The following is a 13802-nucleotide window of genomic DNA, read 5'->3' on the forward strand; positions in this document are numbered from 1 at the left end:
AACCACTCTCAAGACATAATGTAGCTTCAACAATTATTCAACCTTAGGTTTTTGTTGGTTTGTTTGCTTTCAAGACAGAAAGTTTTCCTTGGCCTCAGCCACCCAGTCTGACGCTACTAATGCTCCCGTGGCAGCCTGTATTTTATACCCTTTATAGCACTTATCAGATGGGATGGTAATCGCCTGGTTTCTGCTCTTATTGTTGTTTATTTATCTCCCAAACCAGAAAGGAAACCCCTTCAGGCCAAGGATCCTGTCTGCAGCACCTGGAATAGTGCCTGGAACATAGTAGGTACTGAAAAGTATGTTTGCGAAAATAAGTGAATCTGTTAGAGCCATGTAAATGCTATAAATGTTATTGGTCCCTGAAAGGCTATGCAGTTGATGTTGTCACCTTGTTCTTGACAGCAGCAGCTGCATGAGCAACAAATAACATGACCAAGAGAGCCACAAGGAAATGCAGGAGCCCCAGAAGCCACTCACACAATGACTGGCCTCCCAGAGGACTATGGAAGCCCCTCTGTATTTTAAGAAGCCTGAATGGAGCAGCCTGGAGCACTCCTAAACTCACTGGTTACATTTCTCTGAATTTTTTTGTGGCATACATTTGGGAAGCCACCAAGGAGATGAGAGGAATTGATCTGTTGCAACAGTGGAAATGAATGTGTATTATCACTGCTGCCCTTTAGATGTGGTCAAAAGGTGGTGGTTGTTGCTGTTCAGTTGCTAAGTCATGTCCAACTCTTTGTTACCCCGTGGACTGCAGCACGCCAGGCTTCCCTGTCCTTCACTGTCTCCCAGAGATTGCTCAAATTCATGTCCATTGAGTCGGTGATGCCGTCTCATTCTCTGCCATCCTCTTCTCCTCTGTCCCTCAATCTTTCCCAGCTTCAGGATCTTTTCCAATGAATTGGCTCTTCGCATCAGGTGGCAAAGTATTAGAACTTCAGCATCAGTCCTTCCAATGAATATTCAGGGTTGATTTCCTTTAGGATTGACTGGTTTGATCTCCTTGCTGTCCAACAGACTCTCAAGAGTCTTCTCCAGCAATCCCCATTAGAAAGCATCAATTCTTTGGTGCTCAGCTTTCTTTATGGTCTAACTCTCACATCCGTACATGACTACCGGAAAAACCATAGCTTTGACTATATGGACCTTTGTCGGTTTTGCTGTTTTAAAGGTGAGGTGTCAGGTTCAAAGAGGTGCCCCCTCAGCTCCTCTGATGGGTGCCACTCTGGGCACCCTTCTGCCAAGGTGACTTGGAGTGAGATTGCAAGCCCTCAAAGGCGGGGGTCCAATCAGAGGAGGGGGCCACTGCTGAGGAGTCTGATCTTGCTTGCTCTGAGCCAGTCCCTGGGAGGTCAGCCATCAGCGGTCACACACATCTGCTCTTCTGAATTATTCAAGTATTGGAAAAATAATTACAAAAGGGAGGCAACTCATAAAACTGGGATCAAAAAAAAGAGGAAAAGCTGAGCCAAATCTGTACTGGATTGTCAAGGCACCTGATCAGAAAAGAAATCAGAGGCTCATCAGAAATCAGGTTTGGGCTGAAAGAAAACAACTCAGGGTCTTGTGAGGGGGCAGGGATGGGGGATCTGATTTCTTGGGGGGTCAGGAGGGCCACAGAGCCTCTGAATGATCATATAGTGCCACAGGTGGAGTTTCTTGGGGCTGGGGTTGTCGGTCAATCACTCAAAAGTGTTGTGTAAACAAGGGAGAAACATGTCCTGTTATTGATACTGTTTCAGGTTCCCTTAAGAGTGTCACCATCTAATGACCAGCAGGGCTGAGCAGCGCACTCAGGGCCCTTGCTCATCAAACTGTGCAGTTGAGGTAAATGTAGAGAGTTGTCTCTGAAACATCTTTATCTGAAGTGTTGCTTCGGCTGCAGGAGGGATAGCAAAACCACTTCTCAGTGTGAACCGACCCCCACACATCGAGTTTTTAGGCATGAGTGGGATATTCCATTCTCATGAGAATGATTCTAAAATAGCAGTTTCTCATTATCTGTGATTTATCATTTTCTGTTATGTTAGACCCAGCTTGTTGGCAACAAGTCCTTAAAGTTAATTAATGAAAGCAATTTTTACAGGTCTTCTTTCCTACCTGGTAAAGACTCAGGGGAAAGACTGTTACCCATCAGAGAGGTTCTCAGAGATGCAAAATGTCCCTGTTTGAGAACAGAGACATCTGCTGTTGGGTGTGGACTTTAAGTCCTTGGTTGCTTTTTAAAGACAGAATCAGAAGGGGAGGATGGTTTGATAATCTCTCTCTTTGGGGTGCTGAGAATGGGAGGGCTGAAGTGGCTTCCTGAGGGAATCACAACTATAAATTAACCAAAGTCCATGACTACATGGACTTTGAAGTTTGTGGATCTTAATACACCCTTGGCGTGTTCACTGAGAAGCCTCCCGTTCGTTCTGTTAGCAGCAAAGTCAAGAGGTTCCTGAACTTGTTTCCTGGAGCATTGTGGGAAGGGAGGAAGGTGGGAAGCTGCAGCTAGCTTCAGGGATTGGGGAGGGGTCAGGGGTGCCGGTTTGGGCGATGAAACCAGTACCTCAGGACCCTGCATCAAAGAGAACAGAGAGGAAGAAAAAGAGCAGGCTGAACTAGAGAAAGGCTGAACTAGAGAAAGGCTGAGCAGGTTTTCCTGATGGACCCACATTTGACTTCAGGACACGTAATGCTGCAACTAGTACATCACTGTTTATTAAATGAATGGATGAATTCATACATTTTGGGGACTAGGAAGTTTATCGAGTCCAGTCTTTGCTTACTCCGTGCATGAATTTACTATGCTTCTGTGTTTCCTGATGGCTGGACCTTTTGGTGGCAAAGGGTATATCACAATTCAATATAATTTTATTTAAGAGTTGCTTTGTTCATAGCAGCTTTTTGTCATGCATGTGTTCAATGACTAATACTTAAATAGCTACGATTTTTAGTTATTCATTATAGTGAAATAGGTGGGGACCACTTCTCTGCAGCTCAGCTACCCTTCCCAACCTCAAAGGGCAGCTCATTCCACAACTGGGCAGTAACCGGGCAGTTGTAGCTATCGGTCAATATTCCTGCCTCATTTAAGTTTCGCCCATTTCCTCAGACTTCCATTCTCATTGTACTGTTTCTGCCTTCGGGAGACCTTGCAGAGGGAAGGGCTAGGATTAAAATTACCTCTTTCATAAATCAAATTAATTCTAGATGTGCTACATTTGTGTATTTCTATTTAAAAGTTACTTTGTCCTCCTTTTTGTAGCCTCATGATTGGAAGAGGGAAAATCCATTTAAGCAGAAGTTCGGTGACAGGGACTCATTGTTTTATAAACCTAGAGGTCGGCACTTCTGTCTTTCTTCACCCCACCTCCCCGGAGAGTGTGGAGTCTGTGTTCCTTGCTGCTCAGATGTTTTCTGTTCATTTGCCAGTCATGCTCTCTGTGCTGCAAGGACACGAGTGCAGCCTGGAGTGGGTATTGAGGTTTGCAATGGGATGAATTGTTGATGTCCCAGGAAGCATGGAGCCTGTGGTTTAAGGGCATCACAGAGTCCCACCTGCCAGGGGCCTCTCAAGGAGGAGGCTCCTCTGTGGGAAGAAACTCCTACACCATTTTTTCCAATGAGCCTGTTTGTTGGGCCAAAGTGCAGGCTCACATTCCCACCTCTTGGCTTAGGCAGGTCTTTTCCCTCAGATTTCAGAACTACTGCTCACTCCAGAGCTGGGCCTCTGAGCACCCACACTGTTCCCTCAGTTTCCTGGGTGCTGGGAGGCAATGAGGCTATCTTTTCTCCCACAGCCGATAGGAATTGACAGGGACTTGAAGGCTGCCAGCCCTACATGTACTCATCTTCACAATGAAGAATATAGTTTCTTCTTAATATGCAGCTTGCATACAGTGGGTCACCCACCCATACAGTGGGTCATACAGTAGACTTGTGATTCACTGTCTTCTCAAGGACGCTTACCAAGGTTTCAGCCAACAAACATTCCAGTGCCAGGTGCAGAGTGAGGGCAGGGAGGGGAAAGGTGAATAGTCTCTGCCCCTCAGGAGCTTCCAGACAGGAGAGAGGATGAGTAAATGTCCTCCATATCATATGGGGCTTCCCAGGTGGCGCGGTGGTAAAGAATCTGCCTACGAATGCAGGAGATGCAAGAGACATGGGTTCAATCCCTGGGTTGGGAAGATCGCCTGGATTAGGAAATGGCAACCCACTCCAGTATTCTTGTCTGGGAAATCCCACAGACAGAGGAGCCTTGCGTGCCATGGTCCATGGGGTCATAAAAGAGTAGGACACAACTGAGTGTGCGCACGCGTACACACACACACACACACACTCACACATCCATATCATATATTCGTATTTGAAAGTCCAAAATTTTGTGGGATCATGTCAGCAGTTTTATTGGTGCTGGAAAAAGCACTGAGAGGAAGTGATAAATAAAAGGCTCAAGGATATTAACTGACTTCAGTCTTACACTGCTAGTAAACAGAAGAGCTGGAAATCTAAGTCTTTTCCGATGGGGTATCATCCAATCAAACATGGTAAATGTTAAAGACATTTATGAACAAAGGGATGAAGGGTTTTGGAAGGACCATCTGAGAGAGTCAGGGGAGATATCTTAATGTTTAAGGTAGGTTTTACAGAGTGGGTCTGAGTTTGTCATGTGCAAAGGTGGAAGAAGGGCATTCTAGAAACACGGAATAGAATAGTATGTGCAAAGCTCAGCATGGAAAGGTTATGGTGTGTTTGGAAAACAGCAAAGACTAGATGAGGCTAAAATAATTTTAGATGGCAGGATGGAGGATGGAAAGAGTAGAGATGGATTAGAGACAGGAGACCCAGGTAGGAGCCTGTCCCAGTATTGAGCCAAAAGTTATTGAGGTCTCAGACTAAGGAAGGGACAATGAGAATGAAGACAAGAAGTTGGATTCAAAAATTATTTTGGAAGTAGCACAAACAGGATTTGACAAGGGAATAGTTGTTGTAGAAAGATCTTGCAGTGAATGCAGTCCAGAGTTGAGGAGATTTGGGTGTATGTGTGTGATGATCCCATTAAATGAGATGGCAAACGCAGGTGGTAAAACAGGTTTGGGATGTGAAAAAACAGTGGAACATGGAAGTGATGGCAAATTCTGGGAGAAGCACCAAATTCATGCCTGTGGGGAAATGGAAGTGAAGAAGATGAGACTCAGCTTTATCTGTAACACTCTATTCTTATTATCTTTAAAAAATAACTTGAAGGAGTGTGAATATTTGTGGTGGTACACACAGGTGCTTATATTAGTTTCTGTGGTTTTTAATTTTTAAAAATGAATGCCTGGAATTCTTTAAAAGAAAGTAACTAATGCATTGACCATTTGGAGTAGCTACTAGGTACTTGGCACTGTTCCAGGCCCTTGAGCTATAATATTTGCTCCCTTCCTCTACTAGCCTCTTCCTTTCAGAAGTTAGCACGCTGGAGTTCAGAATCTGCTTCTCGTTCCAGCTTGGCCACAGGCAAATCAGTTTTCCTCCTCAGGTTTCTTTCAGCTCTCACATCCTACAATTCAATCCTGAGCTGCAACTCAGCATTGCTTATTCTCACTGAGGTGAGCCCCAGGGTGCAGTCCATTGGCATAAAATAAGTTCACTGGGGAGTGTAACTAAGGGCTGATCTAAGCATGTGTTCCCAATGGTCCTTTCTACCTCTGCCTCCCACCCAACCCCATCCCAGGACAGCAGATTTTCCTCATGGGATTTCCAATTTGCGAGGGAATCTTGATAATTTCTTTGGTAATGGGCTATGTCCTAATTCCAGTCTCATCAACAGAATCAACTTTTGTACATTCAGATTTAGATGCCATGGAGAGGACAGTTACTAACACTATTTACATTTTGGTGAATGGAGACATCAAGAAAAAATAATAACAGTACAAAGAGGACACAGTGTGTCACTACAGTGCAAGGCAATGCAAGGTGAGTAGTAAAATGCTAGTGCTCTGACTCCTACAAAACCTAATTCCTAGTCCCTAAATTCTTCTTTTTAAACTACTAGAATCTAGATGTTTTATTTTTAAATTTTATTTATTTATTTATAAAATATTTATTCATTGCTGTGCGGGCCTTCTCCAGTTATGGACAGAAGGGGCTACTCTCTGGTTGCGGTGCATGGGCTTCTCATTGCAGTGGCTTCTCTTGTTGCAGAGCAGGGGCTCCAGGGCACGCGCACTTTAGTAGTTACAGCACATGGGCTCAGTAGTTGCGACTCCCAGACTCTAGAGCACAGGCTCAATAATTGTGGCACACAAGCCCAGTTACTCTGAGGCATGTGGGATCCTCCGGGATCAGGGATCAAACCCTTGTCTCTGGCATTGGCGGGCAAACTCTTTACCACTGAGCCACCAGGGAATCCCCTAGATTCTAGATATTTTATTGAAAAGGAAAAATTATTTCTATGGAAAAATTCGTAGAAGTAGACTTGTTCGAAGAAATAACAGATGTATTTTGAGATTTCTGAGAAAGGAGCAGTGACATTTTACACCCCATCACAATGTATCAGAATGCCAATCCCCTCTTGCTACTGCCACATGTTATTGATTGGTGCCAATTTTATTGACTGGAAAAGGGATCTCTTTGTTGCTTTTATTCGCATTTCTTTGATTGCTAGTGATGTTGAAACAGTATATCCAGTAGTGAGACAGAGCTTGAAGTGAGGAGAAAGAGAAAGGCTTCTTTTTTTAAGGTGTACATTCTGATTTCTGTTATTAAAATGTGTAAAAATAATTTCTGATAAAACTCTCCCCTTTTAAACTAACCTGTCTGTTCCACAACCCCTTTTGTATTTAATTATCTCTCTATTTTGACAAATTTCAGATTTCTAGATGGATCTGGAGGCAAAAGGCATGGAGTGAGGCCTTAGAGATTGGGAACCTTAGGATTACATTGGATCAACTATTACCTTTCCATTTCTTTCGCTCCTCTTCTTCCAAATGTTAGATTATTAATCGGAGAAGGCAATGGCACCCCACTCCAGTACTCTTGCCTGGAAAATCCCATGGATGGAGGAGCCTGGTAGGCTACAGCCCATGGGGTCACTAAGAGTCGGACACGACTGAGTGACTTCACTTTCACTTTTCACTTTCGTGCATTGGAGAAGGAAATGGCAACCCACTCCGGTGTTCTTGCCTGCAGAATCCCAGGGATGGGGGAGCCTGGTGGGCTTCCGTCTATGGGGTCGCACAGAGTCAGACACGACTGAAGCGACTTAGCAGCAGTAGCAGCAGATTATTAATTAGATACATATATATTGTGATAATTCTAGTCTACTTTTCTAGAAAAGTCAAAAACTCCTACTAAATTTTAAAATACTTTTGTATTGTTGCCTTAGCAGTAATAAAACACAAAGAAATTACCATTGGGCAAAGAAGGTTAATGGAAAACTGTTTCTCTTAATGTGTTTCAGCAGCTTGTATACAGTAAACATTTTTTAAATGTAGAAAGAATGAATTAAGAAGAAAGCAAATGAATGTTTACTTGAAACATGAATGCTAGCAGGGGGGGAAAACATTCATAACCAAGTACGGAAATCTTAACTGGTTTAAATTTATTTTATGCCTTTTTTTTTTACTTGAAATGTTAGAAGTTTGATTCATTAGAGACTCAATTAGTAAAATATTAATTTAGAAAAGATATAATGATTTTCATATTGTCCATTATTATGTATGTTTAAGTGCCAATGTTGTTTGTCAAAAGCAAATCCAGGTGTTTGGTGGAAGACTGCTATTGAACATACAGTTACTATGGCTTAGTTAGTAATTAGGATAATTACCTATAGTGAGAAAAATCACTCAAAATATTATCAAAGAAAAACCTACTCTGATGGATATGCATTACTTCAGATATTTATCAATGTGTTATACCTAAACTTAAAATTAGTCTTCAAACTTGCAATTTTATATGTTTGAAACAGAATCATTACAGCAAAAATGTAGTGTAAATTACAAATCATTTCAAAAATAGTTAATATTTGCCTAATACCTAAATTCTTCCGGGTCACTTTTGGGTTGCCATCCTCCTCCCCTGCCTGGTTTTCATACTCCGCCCACAGCCCACCCTCTGGCCCCCCCCGGCCACGCCCACGCTCCGGACGTCAATTTTCCGAGCCCGGCCGCATTGACCTAGCCAATCGAAAGTCGCACACCTGCACGAACCCCGTTAAGCCCCGCCCTGTGAGTCGACGCAAGGCTCTTGCGATGGGGCCCGGCAGCTTTGTGGCGCTGCGGCTCGGGGCGCAGCTGTGCTGCAGAGCTGTTTTCCTCCGCGTGTGGTCCGCGGCCGGTGCCGGGCCCCGGCTTCGGCTGCTAGCAGTGAGAAGGCCTACGGCGAGGGCAACACTCTGCAGGGCCTGCCTTGCCCCGGACCGAGCGCGCGGCCTGCATGGCGGGCCAGGCCTGGAGGAGCAAGCGGAGGGGACAGCCGGCGAGGGACTCCTGGAGTCTGGCACCGCAGGTACGGGCATGGAGTGGGGAGGCGGGTCCTTTGGGGATGCTGAGTTCTCCTCTCTGCACTTTTCTTGGGGGTCACAAAACTTATACAAAGCAGAACCGGAAGGGCCTGCAAAGGTTGTTGGCACCAGCTTTGCATTTCACAGTGAGACGAAGAGATGAACTGAATCAGTCTCCGGAACTCCAGGCGTCGGTCCGAACAGCCACGCCGGACTCTTGGCATCACACCCTCAGCGTCCACATCTCCCTTCACTCTCTTCCTAGGGTCCCGAGAAATGGACTTGTCAAGAGTGTTGGGGCGTGGGAATTCTGAGGAAGGGCTGGGGGCCAAAGGGTGCCCTAAGGAGCGCTAATAGGAGATATCGCCAATTTAAGGGCCTCTGATTTGTATAAGTTTTTAGACGCTTGAGAGATGATAAACGGATCACACCTGTGAAAGTATAAGAGGGAGAGGTTAACATCTAGCGCCTTGGGAGTCAACTTTAAAGCTTAAGAGAGCTGTAAGTCCAGAGGCTATTATAATACATCACGGTGACAGTCCGAGTATCTAAATCTCCAGAGGGGGGAAAAAAGATTTTCACAGATAACAGTTGTTACATAACCCAAATGGCATTGTAAGAAAAACTTGAGAGTTCAGAATGAGAATTGCTGTTAAACCTCTAGCCCTCAGATTGGTAGATTTGGGGTCACACATACTTGGCTAGGTCTGAGTTTCTCAGTTGAAGGTTGTAGGCCAAGTATTACCTAAGAGCCCTTATGGTTCCCAGTGCTAGTTCTGTGACCCTTTCTGGCTGGAATTCAATTTAGTATGTCCCAGGGTATTACCACCTCCCCAGATTGTGCTTCTGTTTTCCTCTCTTTGTGTAGCAGTTCTCTGCTTGAGCAGTGTTACTTGTTTCCTCAAGTACTGGAACAGAAGCAGTTATTGCTGTTGTATGGTACTGCTTGCATTTGCTAATAGGAAAGGATGTGGTGGCTCTCTGTGACCTGAGCACATTGCCAGAAAAGTTGAGCAGTGCTATATGAAGCCAGAACCCAGGTTCAACTTCCAGGAGGCCCGGGCCCTGTTGTGTTACAAAACATTTCAGATCTGAATACCCTCCCAGAGGAGCAGTTTCGCTGTCAGCTGCCTGCATTTCTGAGTGCACAGCATGTCTGTCTTCACTTGGCCACCTGACACAACCAAATCTTCGTGCGTTTCAGATCATGCTGGTCCCAAGTTTGACATCGATATGCTGGTTTCACTTCTGAGGCAAGAAAATGCAAGAGACATTTGTGTCATCAAAGTTCCTCCAGAAATGAAATATACAGATTACTTTGTGATTGGTAGCGGCACTTCCACTCGACACTTACACGCCATGGCCTACTACATTGTGAAAATGGTAGGATGCTTTCTTTTTCTTTGAAATCTTTAACTTAATGGAATAATGTCAATGCATCAGACTGAAGAGCAGCACTTGAAAACTAAACCCGTCACAGAGATTATATGAGAAACCCAGAACAGGCACAAGTGTTTTATGTTCTTTGATGGTGAAAGTTATAAGGACCGATATCTAGCCTTAGTGGGTCAGGCTATTTCATATTCTTGTCTCTGTGACAAGGGAAAAAAGTACTAAAGTAACCTGAGGCAGACTAGAATATGTATTACTGAGGGATTTCTAGAGCAAAACTGTCCAGTTACCCACTAGTCCTATGTGACTATGTAATTATAAATTAAAACTAAAAATTCAGTTCTTCAGCTGTACTAGCCACATTTCAGGTGCTTGATGGCCACATGTGGCTTATTTGTACTGAACAGCGCAAATATAAAACATTTCCGCAGTTGCAGAAAGTTCTGTTGGATAGTGCTGGCCTAGAGTTTAATTCAAATGAAAAGATTTAGTCCTTGTCTTCCGAATTCACAAGTCTAGTTGAGGAAAGAAAAGGTAGTTCATTTTCCAACTAGACTGAATAGGAATCAGAATGAGGAAGAAAATACACTTGGAAGCTGATTCTGATACCACGCTAGAGGGAAACATACTTCTTTCACCCTGTTGAAAATTAGTCATGGAGGGGACAGTTTAAGACCAAAAGAGTAGCTGGGATTGCCTTAGAGAAGAGTGGTAAAATAAGGAGACTGAGAACAAAACCCTGGTGGAACAGGGCAGAACAAAGGACGATTCTTGAAAAGGGGGTAGTTGGAGAGACAAAGAGAACTAGGAGGTCATGGAGGAAAAAGGACCTTAGGGTCTCTGTCAGATATAATAGTAGAATAGAGTAAGTAAGACTTAGAAGTGACCATTGAACTTGGAGATGTAAAAAGAATTGAGAGATTTTTCAGAGAAAGTTTCTGTGGAAGGGCAAGGAAGGGGAATAGAAATGACTTTTTTAAAAATTTTAGGTGAGAAGGGAGAAAAGGGCAAAGTCAAGAAAGTTTTGTTGTTCTTGTTTGTGGTAAAATGTATATAACATGAAACTTAACATTTTAGTCATTTTTAGGTGTGCAGTTAAATGGCATTAGTTATAGTCACGTTGTTGTAGGACGGTTACTACTATCCATCTCCAGAACATTTTTCATCTTGCAGAAAACTGTACACGTTAAACCGGAACTCCCCATTCTTCCTTCCCCTAGCTTCTGGCAGCACCGTTCTGCTTTCCGTCTCTGAACTTGACTACACTAATAAGTACCTCCTTGAGTGGAATCATACTCTTATTTGTTCTTTTGACTTATTTCACTTGGCATAATATTTTTCAGGGTTTTTCTGGGTTGTCACATGTGTTAGAATTTTCTTCTTTTTAAGGCTGGATATTTATTTTAATGTATATGTATACCATATTGTATCTTATCCACCCAAATGGTGGGCATTTGGGTTGTTTCTATCTTCTGACTGTTGTGAATAATGCTGCTATAAACATGAGTGGAGAAGTATCTGTTCGTGTTCCTGCTTTCAATTTCAAAAGTGAAATTGCCAGATCGTGGTGATGCTATGTTTAACTTTTTGAGGAACCATCCTATTCTTTAACACAGTAGCTATACCACTTTATGTTCCCACCAGCAGTACACAGGTGTTCAGATTTCTCACCACTTGTTATTTTCCAGTTTGTTGATAAATGAGTCTGAAAGTGTGAAAGTGTTAGTCACTCAGTCATGTCCAGCTCTTTTTGACCCCATGGATTGTAGCCCGCCAGGCTCCTCTTTCCATGGGATTCTCCAGGTGAGAATACTGGAGTGGGTTGCCATTCCTTTCTCCATGGGATCTTCCCTACCCAGGGATCGAACCTGGGTCTCCCGCATTGCAGGCAGATTCTTTACTGTCTGAGACGGTCTAAGGATCATGAAGTAGTACTCCTGATTTTGATTTTCATTTCCCTGATAATTAGTGAGGTTGAGTATCTTTTCACATGGTTATGAGCCTATTTGCAGTGCTTGAATACAGTCCTTTGTCCATGTTTTAATTGATTTTTTGTGTGTGTGTGTGAAGTTGTGGGAGTTCTCTGCATATTCTGGACATAAACCCTATGTCATGTATGTGATTTGCAAATATTTTCTCCCGTTCTGTAGGTTGCCTTGTTACTCTGATAGTGTCTTTTGATGCACCAAAGTTTTTGATTTTTCTGTTCTTGCCTTTGGTCTCATATCCAAGAAATCATTGCCAAATCCAGTGTCGTGAGGCTTTTTCCACCATGTTTTCTTTGTTTTGGCTGTGTTGCATTGCAAGTGGGATCTGAGTTCCCTGACCAGGGATTGAACTCACACCGCCTGCAGTGGAAGCTTTGAATCTTAACCACTGGACTGCCAGGGAAGTCCCTCCACTGTTTTCTTCTAAAGGTTGTTTAGTTTTAGGTTTCATGTTGAAATCTTTGGTACATTTTGAATGAGTTTTAGTAGACGGTGTAAGATCTTGCATGTAGGTATCTAGTTTTCCCAACATTATTTGTTCAAAGGACCGTCTTTCCCTGTTGAGTGGACTTGGCACCCTTGTTGAAAAAACATTTGAACATATGGGCTTTTTATTGAATTGGTCTGTAAGTCTGTCTTGATCACTGTTTTAATTACTGTAGCTGTGTAATAAGTTTTTAAATTAGGAAGCTTGAGATCTTCAACTGTGCTCTTTCCTTTTAAAATTGTTTGTGGTTATTTGGGGGTCCCTTTAGATTACATACACATTTTAGGATAGATTTTTCTGTTTCTATAAAAAAAAAAGTTGTGGGATTTATAGGGATTGATTGTATTGAATCTGTAGATAGTCTTAACAATATTGTGCTCCAGTTCATGGGTACAGGGTGTCTATTTGTTGGTGTCATCTTTGCAGCATTGTGTAGTTTTCAGTGAAGTCTTGCTCCTTTGGTTATGTTTATTTCTGAAGTATTTTATCCTTTTTTATTCTATTGCAAACGGGATTGTTTTCTTCATTTCCCTTTCAGGTTGCTTATTAAGTATACAGAAGCACAACTGATTTGGGGATGTCGAGCTCCTATCCTGCAACTTTGCTGAATCCATTTTTTCTAACAGGTTTTTTTGGGTGCAGTCTTTATGGTTTTCTTTATGGTATAAGATCATGTCATCTGCGAACTGAGATAGTTTTATTTTTTCCTCTCCAGTTTGGTTACTTTTTTGTTTTCTTTTCCCTTGCTCTAATTGCCATGGCTAGAACTTCCAGTACTATGTTGAATAGAAAGTGGCAGAAGTGGGCATTCTTGTCTTGTTCCTGATCTGAGAGGTAAACTTTCAGTTTTTTGTCATTGAGTTTGATGATAGCTGATAGCTGTGGGCTTTTCATGTATAGCCTTTATTATCTTGAGGAGGTTTTTTTTTTAATCTTTGTTGAGTTTTTCTCATGAAAGGGTATTGAGTTTTGTTAAATGGTTTTTCTGCATGTATTTGAGATGATTGTATGGTTTTTGTTCTTCATTTTGTTAATATGGTTTATTACATTGATTGATTTTCATGTGGAAACATCCTTACGTTCCAGAAATAAATCCCATGTGGTCTTGGTGTATTATTCTTTTAATGTGGTGTTGAATTTGGTTTGCTAGTATATTGATCTCCAGTTTTTTTCTCCCACCAGGTAAGCCCCACATATACATATATCCACTCTTTTCTAGGTCATTACAGAGTATTGTGTAGCATTCCCTGTGCTATAAGTAGGTTGTTGTTATTTTATAGTACTGTCTATATGTCAGTCCCAGTCGCCTAATTTATTCCTCTCCCTGTCCCCTTAACGATAATTTAATTTTTTATTTAATTGGGGTATAATTGCTTTACGATGTTGTGTTGCTTTCTGCTGTACAACTAAGTGAATCAGTTATAAGAATACAATATATCACCTCCCTCTTGAA

General features: G+C 42.5%; 1 protein-coding gene across 5 annotated transcripts in view; it reads left to right on the forward strand.

The window, feature by feature from the left end:
* The window catches only part of MALSU1 (mitochondrial assembly of ribosomal large subunit 1), a 61209-nt gene that overhangs the window by 15337 nt on the left and 32070 nt on the right, over window positions 1-13802 (forward strand). The window contains exons 2-7 of one of the 5 annotated variants that reach the window (XM_081536452.1): window positions 227-288; window positions 1752-1836; window positions 5431-5588; window positions 5831-5955; window positions 8087-8487; window positions 9687-9865. In XM_081536452.1, coding sequence (XP_081392578.1) covers window positions 5882-5955; window positions 8087-8487; window positions 9687-9865 — 654 coding nt within the window. In that variant the 5' untranslated portion in view covers window positions 227-288; window positions 1752-1836; window positions 5431-5588; window positions 5831-5881. Of the gene's footprint in view, window positions 1-226; window positions 293-1751; window positions 1837-5430; window positions 5589-5830; window positions 5956-8086; window positions 8488-9686; window positions 9866-13802 lie in introns of all 5 variants that reach the window. The other 4 variants (XM_081536454.1, XM_081536453.1, XM_081536455.1 and 1 more) reach the window with 4 other exon arrangements.

Source organism: Giraffa tippelskirchi, chromosome 10, assembly GCF_054371585.1.
Source record: "Giraffa tippelskirchi isolate mGirTip1 chromosome 10, T2T-mGirTip1v1.2.pri, whole genome shotgun sequence".
Taxonomy (NCBI): Eukaryota; Metazoa; Chordata; class Mammalia; order Artiodactyla; family Giraffidae; genus Giraffa; species Giraffa tippelskirchi.